This window comes from Poromitra crassiceps, assembly GCF_964638095.1.
Source record: "Poromitra crassiceps genome assembly, chromosome: 5".
Taxonomy (NCBI): Eukaryota; Metazoa; Chordata; class Actinopteri; order Beryciformes; family Melamphaidae; genus Poromitra; species Poromitra crassiceps.
Window position 1 is genome coordinate 66,103,208 of NC_139642.1, and position 16,242 is coordinate 66,119,449.

General features: G+C 45.1%; 1 protein-coding gene across 2 annotated transcripts in view; it reads left to right on the top strand.

The window, feature by feature from the left end:
• The window catches only part of usp2a (ubiquitin specific peptidase 2a), a gene marked incomplete at its 5' end in the record, with an annotated part of 73,362 nt that extends 61,333 nt beyond the window's left edge, over nt 1-12,029 (top strand). For both annotated transcript variants that reach the window (XM_083637338.1, XM_083637339.1), the window contains 5 exons: nt 1,622-1,702; nt 2,755-2,833; nt 7,985-8,089; nt 8,276-8,396; nt 9,856-12,029. In XM_083637338.1, the coding sequence (XP_083493464.1) occupies nt 1,622-1,702; nt 2,755-2,833; nt 7,985-8,089; nt 8,276-8,396; nt 9,856-9,937 (468 nt within the window). In that variant the 3' untranslated portion in view covers nt 9,938-12,029. The remainder of the gene's footprint in view (nt 1-1,621; nt 1,703-2,754; nt 2,834-7,984; nt 8,090-8,275; nt 8,397-9,855) is intronic.
• Nucleotides 12,030-16,242: the final 4,213 nt, after the last annotated feature.

Sequence of the window (16,242 nt, forward strand, 5' to 3'; positions counted from 1 at the left end):
TTGTCTTTTGATGATTAGAACTTGCAGCATTGTAAAGCCTTGGACGTAGTGTGTGTGTGTGTGTGTGTGTGTGTGTGTGTGTGTGTGTGTGTGTGTGTGTGTGTGTGTGTGTGTGTGTGTGTGTGTGTTACTCCTGAGAGGACGCGCACACTGACAGCTGCACTAGTTTCTGTTTATACTAGTGAGCGAGCGAGAAGCCATCGCTAACTCTCTCTGTTGAGTGGAGCAAAAATGACCGTGGTGAAGCTAGTTTTAGGTTGGAGATCGTCCACGCATGAACTGATTTCACCAAGTACGGACCAACATTTCATCATTTCATTTGATTGGTCGCTGCAATTGCTTCATCCTGAAAACGTGCGACAAGTAAAATGTGGTTAAGATTAGGGTTAGTGCACTCAGATTGGAAGGCAAGCATCTTACCCATTAAGCCACAGGACCTAACACACCCTGAGCTGCAAGCATTAGTTTAGTTGAGTTGAGTTTATTTAACAAACTTCAAGTACAGGGTAAAAAAAACCATATACCGGTAAATGACATTCTCAGGGATCGCACGATAAAGTCCAGGACTTATTTCCATCATGGTTCCATCTTACCCATTAAGCCACAGGACCTAACACACCCGGAGCTACACTTTTTTCACACCCTAATCTTAACCTCTTTTTTTTTTACTTGCCGCACGTTTTCAGGAAGAAGCAATTGCAGCGACCAATCAATTGAGTTTGGGGGTGTGGTTTTCCCCGCCCATACAATAGAAGAAATGTTGGTCCAGGAACAACGTTACTAGAACGTGAAATCAGATCGTGCAATGAGGTGCACACGATGTCTGTCCAATATCCAACCTAAAACTAACTTCAGCACAGTGCAAAAATGCATCTCTTCAAATTCAGCGTCTGTTTTGGTTTTACAGAACATGCAGAGTCTTGTAGTCACAAGAAATGTGAGCTAGGCGGTTGTCTGCACAGAGCCTTCACAGAGCCTACACCCTCTGATTGATTGATTGGTTGTCTGCACAGAGCCTTCGCGTACACCCTCTGATACGTCATGCGTGCCCTAACGGACCCCCGCGGGCGACGAGTATACAGTAGATTTGCCTGGACGATTAACGAATAGGGAGGTCCATGTTATCTGCACTGCTTAGTCGGTGGTCCTGGGGGGTCCTGGTTCTTTTGGCCTTGTGTTTTGTTTTCATTTTCTGTTAATTGCTATGGCCATACATCATACCATACCACATGTCATCATACATCATACCATACCACACGTCATCATACATCATACCATACCATATGTCATCATACATCATACCATACCATGTGTTGTGTTTCACTGTCTTATTATGGTACGTTATCATTCTACATCATTGTGTTGTCCTTTTTCCATTTTGGAGAAAATAAAGCATTAGATCAAAAATAAAAGTACCTACTGCTGATTTGTCTTAACATGAGCTATCTCTGTGTCCTTCCTGTTCTCTCAATGTGCTGTCTGTATGTGTGTGTGTGTGTGTGTGTGTGTGTGTGTGTGTGTATGCGCGTGTGTGTGTGTGCGTGTGTGCGCGCGCGTGTGTGTGTGTGTGTGGGGTTGCCTGTTTGCATGCTAATGTGAATGCATCTATGTTTGTGCTCAGAAGGGCTATGGTGAGGTGAGTCTGATGGACTGCATGCGGCTCTTCACCAAAGAAGATGTCCTGGACGGAGATGAGAAGCCGGTAAGCGTTCTGATGCATTGATGCGTTCTGATGCTGAGGCTTCAGCTGCGCCTGAAGTCAATTTAAACTACTTTCTAACTGCAGAATACACTTTATGCCATACAATGTATTCCACAGTTAAAAAGTTGCTGACCTCTGGTTTATGCGATCAAACTGGCTGCTTGGAAACAGTAGGCACGTTTACATGGACCGTAGTAATCGGCTTGAAATAGTAAAAGCCCAAACCGAAGAAAGAAAATGCTCCATATTAACACCTCAATCAGCTTAAACAAGCCCAAACCAATTGTAATTTCAATCGGTTGCAGAGGGGTCGTTTAACCTTTTCATAAACCGATCAAAGGAAAAAAAAAATCATGTAAACAATGAAACCGATCGCGCCCTGGCTGTAAAGCTTAATTGATACTTATTAGAAAGTGTCGCTCAGCACATGGTCACAGACTAAAAAGAACGTGTCGCTCATGGTGTTGCATTTATACTTCAGTGAACGTTCGCCTCGGTTCAACGGTCACGTGACACTCGAACGCTATAAGTGCAGACAGCCAAGAGAAGAGAGGGAACGCACAGTGAAACCACGTCGGACGCAAGATGTAACTTACTTGACTGCAGCCGCATATAAACAGCACACAACCACACAACTCACCTCCTCTCTCTCTGGGAAATTGGTCACGATGTTCTTTGTGATTTTCACGAAGTCATACATCAAGGACAGGCTGATAAAAATAGCGGGGACACGTTCATTCATTTCAATCGAGCGAAAACCAAAACAAGGAAGTCAAGCGCGTGCCGTCTATATAGCCAATCAGACTTGCGCGACACATGGTGACGTAGTCAGTGACACTAGACATTTCACCAGGTAGCAGACACTGCTTGCCGACACTTGAAAGTGTCGACTCAAGTCCTCATTTCTGTCTGCGACGGTTTCAAAAGTGTCGGCAGACGAAGCATAATTTAAGCTTTAGTGTGCATCATGTAAACGCAGTAAATTAGTAATGTAAACGCTGCATGTAAACGCAGCTACTGATGAGCTCTTTGTTTGTTCCTCTGCTCCACAGACATGCTACAGGTGTAAAGCCAGGAGGAGATGCACGAAGAAGTTCACAGTGCAAAAGTTCCCCAAGATCTTAGTGCTTCGTATCCTTTCACAGCGCTCTGTGGACACACGTCCTGAGTCTGTGGACACACGTCCTAAGTCTCAATCTTTGCTTTGATTTAGATTCCTTATTTGTGTTTGTCAAGTTAACATTTTGAGCGATTTGCAGAAATGTCACATCACAAAAAACGTCCACGTAGAGATGACTCAGCACAGCTGTAGAGATGACTCAGCACAACTGTAGAGATGACTCAGCACAGCTGTAGAGATGACACAGTAAAAGTGCCCCAAGCAGTTATTGAGACTGAGACAGCTGGGGCAAACAGCCAGGAAACTCTGTCATTTAAGCCCCTTTTAGACTGGCCAAAAATCCCACTAATATCCACTCCAAACTAGTGGCATTTTCTTCAGTCTAAAAGTTGTCAAGCCGTTTAGCAAGTGAGGTGGGCTTTTTACGCAACGGCTCTGCACGCCATGGCGATATAAATCTTGGCAGTGGTCCAACGCATTTTTTTCCGACCCTGCTTCTCCTCTTATTGATTTGGATTCAATATTCAAGATTTTTATTGTCACTCCGTAGTACAAGTGTCACGTGTGCTGTAGGCTCTGTTACAACATAGTGCAAAATGACAGGGCATATAGGTGCAGGAAAACAAGAGAAGCAACAAGCAATAAGGCAGTAAAGCGATAAGACAAGCCAAAGACAGTGACATATTCACTGCACATAGGTGCAAATGGCATGGACATACTTTAAACATAATTAAACATAATTAACATTCTGTTTGCACACGTGCAAATAGCATACCTAATTAAACATACAATTAAACATTAGACATACGTAATGGTAGCAGCTACAGTACGGTACAGTACGGCTACTACACTATTTGTGTATGTTATTTGATTTGATTTGATTTGATTTTATTCGGCAATTGAAAAGCAATACAAAATACATCATAGCTTTAAAAATTGACAAGGATAAGCACAATAAAGTCTCAGACTTATTTCCATTGTGGTCCTTGATCTTGTGGCAGAGAAGAAGAAGAAGATGGCGGCAGTCTGAATGGCTAGGCCGTCACAGACAGTAAAAACTGATCAATAATTAATAATTACAATTACAACACATTAAGGAGTCTCGTGGCCTGCGGGAAGAAACTGTCCCTCAAGCGATTTGTGCGTGCCTTTGGGACCCTGTATCTCCTCCCTGAGGGTAACGGGGAGAACAGGCTGTTGTGGGGGTGGTTTGTGTCTTTGATGATCTTCAGGGACCTCCTGAGGCACCGCTGGTTGTACAGTTCCTGCAGTTCTGGCAGCTCACATCCTGTTACGTGCTGGGCCGCGCGCCCTGTGGTCCATGGTGGTACAGTTCCCGTACCAGGTGGTGAAGCAGCCAGTCAGCAGGCTTTCAATGGTGCCTCTGTAGAAGTCCCTGAGGATTTTTGGCCTTAGCCCAAATTTCTTCAGGCATCTGCTGAGTCCGTGTAGTCGCTGTTGGGCCTTTTTGACAACAGTGGCGGTGTGGCTGGCCCATGTCAGGTCCTGGTGGGTGTTGACTCCCAGGTACTTGAAGCTGTCCACCCTTTCCACCACTGTGCCGTTGATGGTGATTGGGGGGTGTGCGCCCCCCCCCCTCCTGTAGTCTACAATGATCTCCTTGGTCTTGGAGACGTTTAGAGAGAGGTGGTTGTCCTGGCACCATTGTTCCAGGGCCCCCACCTCCTCTCTGTAGGCCGTCTCGTCGCTCCTGGAGATCAGCCCCACGACTCCTGTGTCGTCTGCAAACTTCACGATGGTGTTCGAAGATTGAGTCGCCACGCAGTCGTGGGTGTAGAGGTCGTACCAGAAGGGGCTGGAGACGCACCCCTGGGGCGCTCCTATGCTGATGGTCAGTGGGGAGGAGGTGAGGTTGCCCACTCTCACCACCTGGCGGCTGTCTGTCAGAAAGTCCAGGATCCAGTCACACATTGCTGTGTTTAGTCCCAGCTCCTTGAGCTTGCTTACCAGCCTGGAGGGTACTATGGTGTTGAATGCTGAGCTGTAGTCCACGAACAGCATTCTCACATAGGTGTCCTTCCCCTCCAGGTGGGAGAGGGCGGTGTGAAGCACGTGTGCTACTGCATCCGCTGTGCTCCTGTTGGGGCGGTATGCAAATTGTAGCGGGTCGTGGTCCGGGGGGAGTGTGGGGCGGATCTGTGATATGACCAGCTTTTCGAAGCACTTGCTGGCTATGGGCGTGAGGGCTATGGGGCGCCAGTCGTTGAGGCTGGTCACTTTCTGCTGTTTGGGAATGGGGATGATTGTTGCTGCTTTGAAGCAGGAGGGAACTTGCCGGAGGGAGAGGGACTGGTTGAAAATGTCTGTGAATACGCCTGCCAGCCGGCCGCCTTGCGTGGATTGATACGCAAGAACGACCGGCGGACTTCGCTCCTTGCCGCCCCTTTTCCAGCGTGAGTCAGTGAGATTCAGTGATTGAGGAAGAGACAGCCCGCAGCGGTGGAGCAACGCGGGTTGAGAGTGCGATATAAAAGTTTAAAAGGCGATGCTGCTGCTCCTGCCCCCTGCTGCTTTCCTTTCTAACAAAGACACGTGTAATAGTGGGACTTTTGATGTAAAAAACCTCCATGGATACGATACAGCATAATAAGCCACAATCAGCCACACCCACCTATTACCCATTGTTTATAAACAATCAACTTTTAATATCAAGCCTCAGTGGCAGAATGAAGATGATTTCCGGTGTTAAACGTGGGCTTTTGTTGAAGGCTCCAGAGAAGCCATTTCTAAACATGAAGTCTGGACCATGGCCGGTATAACAGGCAGTTTTACTCTTCTAGACATGAGTGATCGTTGTTTCTGTACATCAGGTCTTTTTTTTTGGCTGAGTAGAGCGGGCGGGGGAGGGCGGGGATGGGGATGTGTGCTGCACAGCCCAAAACGTGCGCACAGGTCTCCATACACTGCATCCACAACAACACAACACAACAACAACAACAACACAGGTCTCCATACACTGCATCCACAACAACACAACAACAACAACAACAACACAGGTCTCCATACACTGCATCCACAACAACAACAACACAGGTCTCCATACACTGCATCCACAACAACACAACAACAACAACAACAACACAGGTCTCCATACACTGCATCCACAACAACAACAACACAGGTCTCCATACACTGCATCCACAACAACACAACAACAACAACAACACAGGTCTCCATACACTGCATCCACAACAACACAACAACAACAACAACAACACAGGTCTCCATACACTGCATCCACAACAACAACAACACAGGTCTCCATACACTGCATCCACAACAACACAACAACAACAACAACACAGGTCTCCATACACTGCATCCACAACAACAACAACAACACAGGTCTCCATACACTGCATCCACAACACGAGATCTCTGCCCAACACTTTTCTCCACTACTTCATAACGCACGTCTCACTGCGAAGTTCCTCATGCATTCCGACGCATTCAGGTGATAACGTTGGCCGGCAATGTGCCAAAAAGTAGTGGTCGCACTAACGTTAAACGGTGGCTGATTACAAATGGCATTCAAGTCATATCTGACTAGTTTTCAATTTATTTCTCCCCACAAAAGTTAGGCTATATGTCTCAAATATAGAATGCAACACTATCACCCTCTTGCATTTTCACATACAAGATTCAAGATTCAAGATTTATTAAGTGTCCCAAAAGGGCAAATTGGATTGCAGAAAGCGTAGTACGAAGTACATACATAAAAACAAATAAGACAAAAAAAAAAACATTGTAAAAACAGTCTAGAGCAGCAGTTTAAAGTGCAACACAATAGTTAAAGTGCAAATGACAACAGTAGCAACGATCTAAAGTGCACAGTAGAGATATAAAGTGCATAGTAGCAAAGTGCAGTTCGCTCACAGCAGCACATTTACCGTATATCACAAGAAAGAGCTACAATGTATCATTGTATTAAAGCACAAAAGAAAAAACCTCAGTCCAGACCAAAGGGCAGACAAAGTATATAATACAGATATACTGTACTGTACCCCTAAGAATAAATAAAGATAAAAGAATTAAAGAATAAAAGGATAAAATAAATAAATAACAAAATAACAGCAACGGCAGATGGGGAGACATTACATTTGTACCCCAGCAGCGTTCAACGCTCTGATAGAAACAGGCACAAAGGAATTTCTGTACCTGTTCTTTTTAACTATGGGGGCACGAAGGCGGAGCCCGGAAGGAAGCAGCTCATATTCAAACCTCAGAGGGTGGGCATCATCTGATCGGATGGACTCAGCTTTTTTCAGCACCTGGTTATTACAGATCTGGTCCAGGCTTCTGAACTGGGTTCCGGCTATTTTCGAAGCCACCTTCACTATTCTCCCCAGGGAGTTCTTGTCTTTAGTACAAAGATTACCATACCAGCAGATTATGGAAAATGATATGACAGACTCCACAAAAGCACTATAGAACATTTTCATCAGAGTTTTATCAACCTGAAATTTGGCCAGCTTCCTAAGGCAGTAAAGGCGCTGCTGACCTTTCTTACACAGCATGTCGGTATTCAGATCAAACTTCAAGACAGACAGGTCAAACTTCAAGACAGACAGGTCGGGAGGAAAAGAAACCATTCAAGCCGTTTGCAGCACTTTAACGTTTAATTCATTGATATGTGCGATTGCGCGAACGATTAATTAATACATGAACGTTAATAGCGGGCACTTATCACCCAATAGCCTAATGCAGTAGTAGGCTATCATCTCCTTGTTGCATTTTCAAACTGGCAGATGGGGGAAAAGAAACGATTAAACTTTTACTTGTTTACTCACCAATTTGGCTCTCTTCCAAATAATCCAGCCACGTCACTAACGCTACGTCCATTCATGAAGTTATTTAATAGCACGGTGACATTAATGGTTTGTAAAAGTGCCATTTAACCACCCGCCCACTCACGGCATGTTCCGGACCATGAGCTGGGAGCTGCTCAACTACAGCCGCTCTGCCAGCGATGTGGACCTTGTACTCGGCCACTAGGGGCTCGGGTGGTAACGATCCGCACATCCGATAATTAGTGCTAAACATGCAGCCCATTGGAGGAAGGTCTGCTTCTGATCAGGAGTTCACTGCATGTTTAGAAATGCCTCTAGACTGGTGCTTCCTTGACTTCGCTTCTTGTCCAGATCTGAAACGCTTCTCGGAGGCCCGTAGAACCAGCAAACTGTCCACATTTGTCAACTTCCCCATGAAAGACCTTGACCTGCGGGAGTTTGCCTCCGAAAACAGCAGTAAGTACTGACTTCAGGGTTCCTAGTAAACATTGTAAACATATGGAAAATTAATCTGATATGTTCGAGGTCTTTCAAGATTTGGGAACTGGCACACAAAAATGTATGGAAAATTCCATATTACCTAAGAAATGGGAGCTACAGGATTTGACCTTTCTTTCCTTCTTTCTTTCTTTCTTTCCCCAGTAAATGCAGTGTACAACCTATATGCAGTGTCCAACCACTCAGGCACCACTATGGGCGGTCACTACACAGCCTACTGTCGCAACCCCAGCTCGGGAGAATGGTATACCTTCAATGACTCCAGGTAGGTTTCAACACCGAGTCAATCACTGTCAAGTAATGGAGCTCATTATTTCCAGGGAAAAAGAAAAGAACGTGTTATATTTGGATCAATACCGTAGTAATTGAAGCAGTCGCACACATCCAACAAAATAAAGATGTTGTAGGAACCAAAAAACCGTACCTGTATACAAACGCTAACCCTAACCCTGTATATAAACCATACCTTTATACAAACCTTACCTGTATACTAACCCTAACCCTGTATACAAGGAACGCTTGTGGATGGCTCAATAAAAAAGATAACGGGAGCTACAGTATGCGGACCATTTTCTTTCTTTGACCAATACCGTAGTTACATTTTCACAATTAGTCAATTTTTTTTTTATCCCATTTTCTCCCCAATTGTAATTGGCCAATAGAGAGCCGCAGGAATGAGTCCAGAAATCATCGATGCTAACAGTCCTGGTTCTTCACTGTTTTCGCCTATGGGAGTTTTGAATGGGTTTTTGGCACGATGCTTCTAATAATCTCTCTGGGCAAAACTGGCTTAATCAAACGCGAACCAGTGTTTAGTAATATCATCTTCACACACAAGGACCACTTTTATGAGTTTTGAAGCTTTTACGTGCCGTTAAAAGGGCGGCTAGCTAGCAAACGGCTAGATGAGACTACACTGTTGAGTCGATGGGGATATATACGTCAATAACGTCACCACTTCAAAGGACGAACACGGAAATTCTCTTTCCCTCACCTGGTTCAGCCCGTTCAGCCCGGGGTAATCAGTACACACATCCAACAACAGTCCAGGTTGAGTGCTGACGTGACGTGGAAGCCTATGCGACAGTGTGTAGATCTGGATTAGCTTAGCTCGAGCTTTTTACTTCTAGGGCTCGCATTTACGCTACAAAACTCATGAAAGTGGTCCTCATGTGTGAAGATTATCCGACTGAACTCTGGTTCGCGTTTGATTAAGCCAGCGTTCCCCAGAGAGATTATTAGAAGCATCGCGGCAAAAACCCATTCAAAAATCCCATAGACAGAAACAGTGAAGAACCAGGAAGTCCGGGACTTCCGCGTTCTGACTACAAAAATACGTCATCCCTGCGGCTCTCTATTCTCCCTGCTGTCCCGGTCATTGCTCCACCCCCTCAGCCGAACTGGGGAGAGCCATAGACTAGCACATACTTCCATGTGCAGTCGCCAGCCATGTCTTTTCACCTGACAGCGAGGAGGTTCACCAGCAGGATGTAGCGCGTGGGAGGATCACGCTATTCCCCTCAGTTCCCTACTACACTACTCATTTATAACCAGTGGGGGGCCCGGCCGTTTGGAAGCCTCACCTTTTGCATGAATGCAGGTCTAAGGCATTAGACATAAGACTAAGACATTAGACTAAGGCATTCATTTTTCAGAACCGGAGGTTGTCCCTTGTCCAAAACCTGCCACCTCATCTGTCTCTCTCTCTCTCTCTCTCTCTCCAGAGTAACGCCAATGTCCTCCAGCCAAGTGCGCAGCAGCGATGCCTACGTCTTGTTCTACGAGCTGGCCTCATCGCGGATGTGAAGCCTCATCGCGGATGTGAAGCCTCATCGCGGATGTGAAGCCTCATCGCGGATGTGAAGCCTCCTCGCGGATGTGAAGCCTCCTGGAGGACACCCGGGCCACGGCCACCATACCATGGATGCACGGACGGACAGAGAAGGAGAGCGTTGGTGGAGCCAGGCCTCATTTGGACGTTTAGTTGGACGTACATCACACTCAAAGACACACATCAACACACACAGAGAGGAGAGACACACATAAACACACACTCAAAGACACACAGAGAGGAGAGACACACATAAACACACACAGAGACACACACAAACACACACAGAGAGGAGAGAGGTGAATCCTTCTGGAAACCACGGAACCTGATCTGATCAACCCAGCCCGTCTCTCTCTCTCTCTCTGTCTCTCTCTATTCTTGTTGTCTCGCTCATTCTGGCTGCAGGTGTGCGTTTACAGTCTGTGTACGCGTGCGTGTGTGTGTGTGTGTGTGTGTGTGTGTGTGTGTGTGTGTGTGTGTGTGAGGCTGACACAGGGCAATAATCCCATGTGACCGGTGAATCCGTCTCCATCTCAGAAGTCCCTCTCTATGCTCTCTATGCTCTCTATGCACTGCGAACCCAACTCTCATCCCGACTGCGCCTTTGTTTTTTCTTGATCTTGTTCGCCTCAAAACATTAAATGAATAAGAGACTTGTTGCATTTTTTTTTTTGAAAGAAATTGTTTTCGCTTTGGACTTTTTTGTTTTTTGTATCATCAGCATCATCGATATCATCATCATCCTCATCATCACCACTCTGGACTATGGATAAACTGAGTACAAAGGCAGCGCTCACAACCCACCGCCTTTCTCTTCTTCTTTCTTACAACACTCCCATGTCACCTCGACTCATCTTCCTCCCTCCAGTGTTGGGGAGTAAATACATTACTAGTTTAACTACAGTTTGCAGTAGTTGAGTGGTAGTTTAATTATATTCGAATCTCAGTAGTTCTTACAGTAGTGAACTACTTTGGGTGATGTAGTTTAGGTAAGCAATTACAAACTACATATTCATAGTATTCTCATGAGATGTTTTCTCTCCCCATACAATATGGCACAATGCCACAGCTCATTGGCCACGGTTGTCATTTAATGACAATCACCTCCTATTTGATTCAAATCAGCTGTGGTTTGTGACCAAGATGTCTGCCATCGAATACTACGAATTTCCCTCGAAATGTCGCGTTTTCCTGAATCCACCTCAGCAGTTGTTCCCTTTCACTATCCTGCCTAAGTGAAGATTGGCCTGCCCTAAACACACCTACACTTTACAGTGTCAGGTCAGTTGTACCTCCGTGTCACGAGACTCATACTTTCCTGTGATGTAGTTGAACTACTTGTTGCAAGTAGTTTTAATTTGACAAGCTAAAATTGTTTGAGAGTAGTTTAACTACTTTTCATTGGGTAGCTTCCCCAACACTGCCTCCTCTCTCTCTCTCTCTCTCTCTCTCTCTCTCTCTCTCTCTCTCTCTCTCTCTCTCTCTCTCTCTGGTGGGGAGGCCTGTGGCACTGTGAGCGTCACATGTTTCGGAGGACAACCTCTAATTCGTGTTTTATTTCATCCCCCCCTCCTCCTCCCGTGTGGCTGCTACTGATGTTTTAAAAGTGCTGTGAATGAATGAATGAATGAATAAATCCAGTACGGATCTGCTAAGGATTAATAATATAGATGATTGATAATAACGGTAACAATCCTCATCCACGATATGAGGTATTTTCTTCCTCTCTTGTTTCATGCCATTGAACAACACAGAAAGAATGTTTTCAAGATGACAAAACAAACACGATATCTATATAGTGTTTACTATATAGATACACTATATCTGTATATTTTTATATCTCGATGCAATATAGAGAATGTACTATTCAATGGTGCTGAAAATGACCCATAACTGTTTTCAGTTGGTTAATTTAACTGGTTTCAAGAGAGAGAAAAAAGTTATTATTTATGCTTACCTGGTGATAATGTGATGAGAGTCACACTTTTTAACAGTGGCAGTCAAACAAATGAGTGTATATATAGATATATATATGAATAAATAAATTCTATAAAACAGTGGTTTTACTTTTAATCTATGTTGTCTTTTTTTTATTCATCTGAAGCAGAAGTTTTTTTTATGATAGAGAATCGACACACTGGAATATGCAGGTTTATACCATCTTCTGGGTAGATACTCCTTTCTGATTGGCTGACGGAGTTTTATTGTCTCATCTTTGCTGTTTTCTAGCTTTTCCAAGCTCTAATCCAAAAATCCACGTTGGCCTTAAAAGCCAAAATTTTATTATGACATTGAACTCAACAGGTTTTCTCATCTGGCTTCTTGTGGCTACGTTCACACTGCAGGCAAAAGTGGTCCAAATCTGATTCCCACCCCCCCTAAGTGATTCCCACCCCCTCTAAGTGACTCCGGGGTTTTCCCCCATCACTGTATGAACAGCACAAATCGCACAGAATTTTCAAATCTGACCTGGGCCACCTTCAAATGTAGATTCCCATCTGATTTTTTGGAATTTGACCTCAGTCTGAACAGACATGTGACTCCTATCAGACTTCATGAGACTTTTATGTCACTCTAGACTCTAGAGTCTAGATCACACATGGACAAAATGCTGACCCAGCCCCCGGATCATCTCAATCCGGCCCCCAACTTCCTCAGAGGAAAACAAAACAACCCCCCCAAAAAACTCAGTAAAATGCAGAATTATGTTAGTAAATCTCATCTGCTACAGCCATTGGATTTGTATCACTATTATATCAGGAGATTAACAAGAAATTACCAATAACAGCAGGAGAGAGGAGTGTTGGCAGGTATGCTCTCCAATGTGTGGCCCTTCGCTTACTTTATGTAAGTCAGTATGGCCCTTTGGCAAAAAAGGTTGCCCTGGTGGACAACGGGGCCACAGAAGAACATGGCAGCAGTGTCCAAGAAAAGTGAAGAGCCTTAAAGCTAAGTTCGTTTTACAAAGAGCTTGACTGTGTTTTGACCGGGTGATAAACCCAGCTGTCAGCCGCATGACTTCAGGACTGTTAGGAATGATAGGGAGGGTTATAGTCCCTCTTCTCCTTTCTTCCTTGTTTCCTTTCCTAACCACTTTTGACTGGTTTCCATTGAGAAATGAGGTGTGGTTAAGCTGTGTGTCTAGATGACGTCACTGAGGTGCGCACGCAGCCACTGGAGCAGTTTTATGAATGAGCACTGCCCAGGTGTGGGCACGCGGTAGATTTGAATCTCAAGAGGCCACGCCAGAGGAGCGACACACTCACTCTTCTTTGGACCGATACAGTTATTGAGAACCAGCTTTTGTTTTACGTAACTGAACTGAAACGACACAGACGGAGCTTGCCGCTCTTGAGAGCTTTAGCTAAATGCTAAATACACTTCTTGTCCCCTAGACCAGTGGTTCTCAAATGGGGGTCCACGGCACTTTGCCAGGGGGTCCGCGAAAAGTTTTCAGGTAATTTTTTTTAATTTTTTTATTAAAAAATAAAATGCTACATGTTACTTATTCCTTCTCAAACTACTTCCTACATGGTGCTAGTCTATCAAAATATCTTGGCTGTCATTGATTGTGTTGCATAGTGGTTTTCTGTACTGTTGACAAATTGTGATATTGTAAGTCGCTTTGGACAAAACAAAAGCGTCTGCTAAATGACGTAATGTAAATGTAATGTAATAAAAAATATATATATATTTTTTTTTTGCAAAATCTTCATAGTTCAACGAAAATAGTTTATGCTTTAAATCTAAAATGGTTCATGGATTACATTCTAATAACGAACCTATCAAATTAAAAGTCAAGCTTAGCCCAAAATCAGAATGAGGGGGTCCCCGGTATATTTTCTATCTTGTAAGGGGTCCTTGGCTGAAAAACATTTGAGAACCTCTGCCCTAGACTGCTGTCCGTAACAAGGACCGTGACCTGTTCACACTGGAATCTGATATTGGCCACTTTTTAAAAGATAATGTGAACATCCACACACAAAGATCAGATCTGAGCAGTGAGCACACACAAAAAAGAGAATTGAGCACTAACGTTTGCAGTGTGAACATAGCCTAAGACCACATAAACATCACTATTTCCTTACAATGGATCTAAAGTAAACATTATGGAAGTGTTGTGGTCTGGCCTATACCTCCAGCCACTCCTTTATCCCCGGCCTATTTGTGTGGTCTGTGCGTTGGGGTCTGTCTCGGTGCGTTGGGGTCTGTTGGTGCATTGTCCGTCTGTGTGCGTTGGGGTCTGTCGGTGCATTGGTGTCTGTCTTGGTGGGTTGGGGTCTGTCTGTGTGCGTTGGGGTCTGTTGGTGCATTGGTGTCTGTCTTGGTGCATTGGGGTCTGTCGGTGCGTTGGGGTCTGTTGGTGCGTTGGGGTCCGTCTCTGTGCGTTGGGGTCCGTCTGTGTGCGTTGGGGTCTGTCTCTGTGCGTTGGGGCCTGTCAGTGCGTTGGGGTCCGTCTGTGTGCGTTGGGGTCCGTCTGTGTGCATTGGGGTCCTACTCGGTGCGTTGGTGTCTGTCTTGGTGCGTTGGGGTCTGTCGGTGCATTGGTGTCTGTCTTGGTGCGTTGGGGTCTGTCTGTGTGCGTTGGGGTCTGTTGGTGCATTGGTGTCTGTCTTGGTGCATTGGGGTCTGTCGGTGCGTTGGGGTCCGTCTCTGTGCGTTGGGGTCCGTCTGTGTGCGTTGGGGTCTGTCTCTGTGCATTGGGGCCTGTCAGTGCGTTGGGGTCCGTCTGTGTGCGTTGGGGTCCGTCTGTGTGCGTTGGGGTCCTACTCGGTGCGTTGGGGTCTGTCTCGGGTTGGGGTCTGTCTCGGTGCGTTGGGGTCTGTCGTGTGTTGGGGTCTGTCATGCGTTGGGGTCTGTCGGTGCGTTGAGGTCTGTCTCGATGCGTTGGGGTCTGTCTCGGTGCGTTGGGGTCCGTCTCGGTGCGTTGGGGTCTGTCTTGGTGCGTTGGGGTCCGTCTGTGTGCGTTGGGGTCTGTCTTGGTGCGTTGGGGTCCGTCTGTGTGCGTTGGTGTCCGTCTCGGTGCGTTGGGGTGTCTCGGTGCGTGTGATCTGACACCATGTGAGGTCCAGCAGCCACGAATAGCTCCACAGACTCACTGACCCTGCAAGCTGCCGAGGAACAACCTCCTACAGCTCACTCTCTGCTCACACATCTGATATGAAAATAATAAAAAGACATTCATGTATATGTGTGTAGGGCTGGACCTATTCTAACGATTATTTCCATTATCGATTAATGAATCAGTTGATTATTTTCTCGACTAATCGATTAGTGGTTAGGTCTATAAAATGTCACAAAATGGTGAAAAAGGTCGATCACTTTTCCCCCACGCCCAAGATGATATCCTCAAATGTCTTGTTTTGTTTACTGTCATGGAAGAAGAAAGAAACCAGAAAATATTCACATTTAAGAAGCTGGAATGAGAGATTTTTTTTCTTAAACATTTGCCTAAACAATTAATCAACTATTTAAAAAAAAATAGTTGGCAATTAATTAATGTATCTGTCGATCTAATCGTTGCAGCTCTACTTGTGTGGAATCTGATCCCATCTGCTGAGAGAGGAAGCTCCATCATATCAAATGTGGCCTAAGGTGCTTATCTGCAAAAACCAACAAAATCTGCAGTGTTTAATCGTAAAATGTGAGTAATTTAGCTTTGAAAGACTGCAGAACCCTGCAGCAGAAGCAGGTAGGGGTTCAATGTCTTGGTCAAGGACACTTCTACAGGAATGGATACATTGGTTTTGCTGGGGATAATTGAACCTGGGACCACCAAGGCCCTGCTACCTCCTTAACGAAGTCAATGCCATGCCTGCCTTTTTAAAGTGAGGTGTACATGCATGGAAACACACAATCTCATGTTCCTATTTCCATTGAGACAATTCCACACCAGACCAGGCAGTACTATCATCATTAAGCCAGATGGCGCTAGAGATATGAGAAGGAATTGGGTTCTGTATGTGTTCATTAGGTCATTTATCAACCATTGTTTATGGTCTGATGTGCTTTATTGACACCATGACAGTTCTCAAGAAATGCCCCTTTGCAGACTTTGGAACTAATGATGAACGTGTTGCCTGGCTAAACATTGATATTCAAAGTGTCATGTGTCATGTCAGTAGGCTCTTGTGTTTCCGCCAAGCTAGACGGCAGATTTCAGACCCAACAAGGCTTTGACCCACTTACTGATTGTGGATTTATTTCCTAAAGATACAGTATTGTATCTGTAATGCAGGATACAGTATTGTATGTGTAATGCAGGATCAGGAAACTTTGA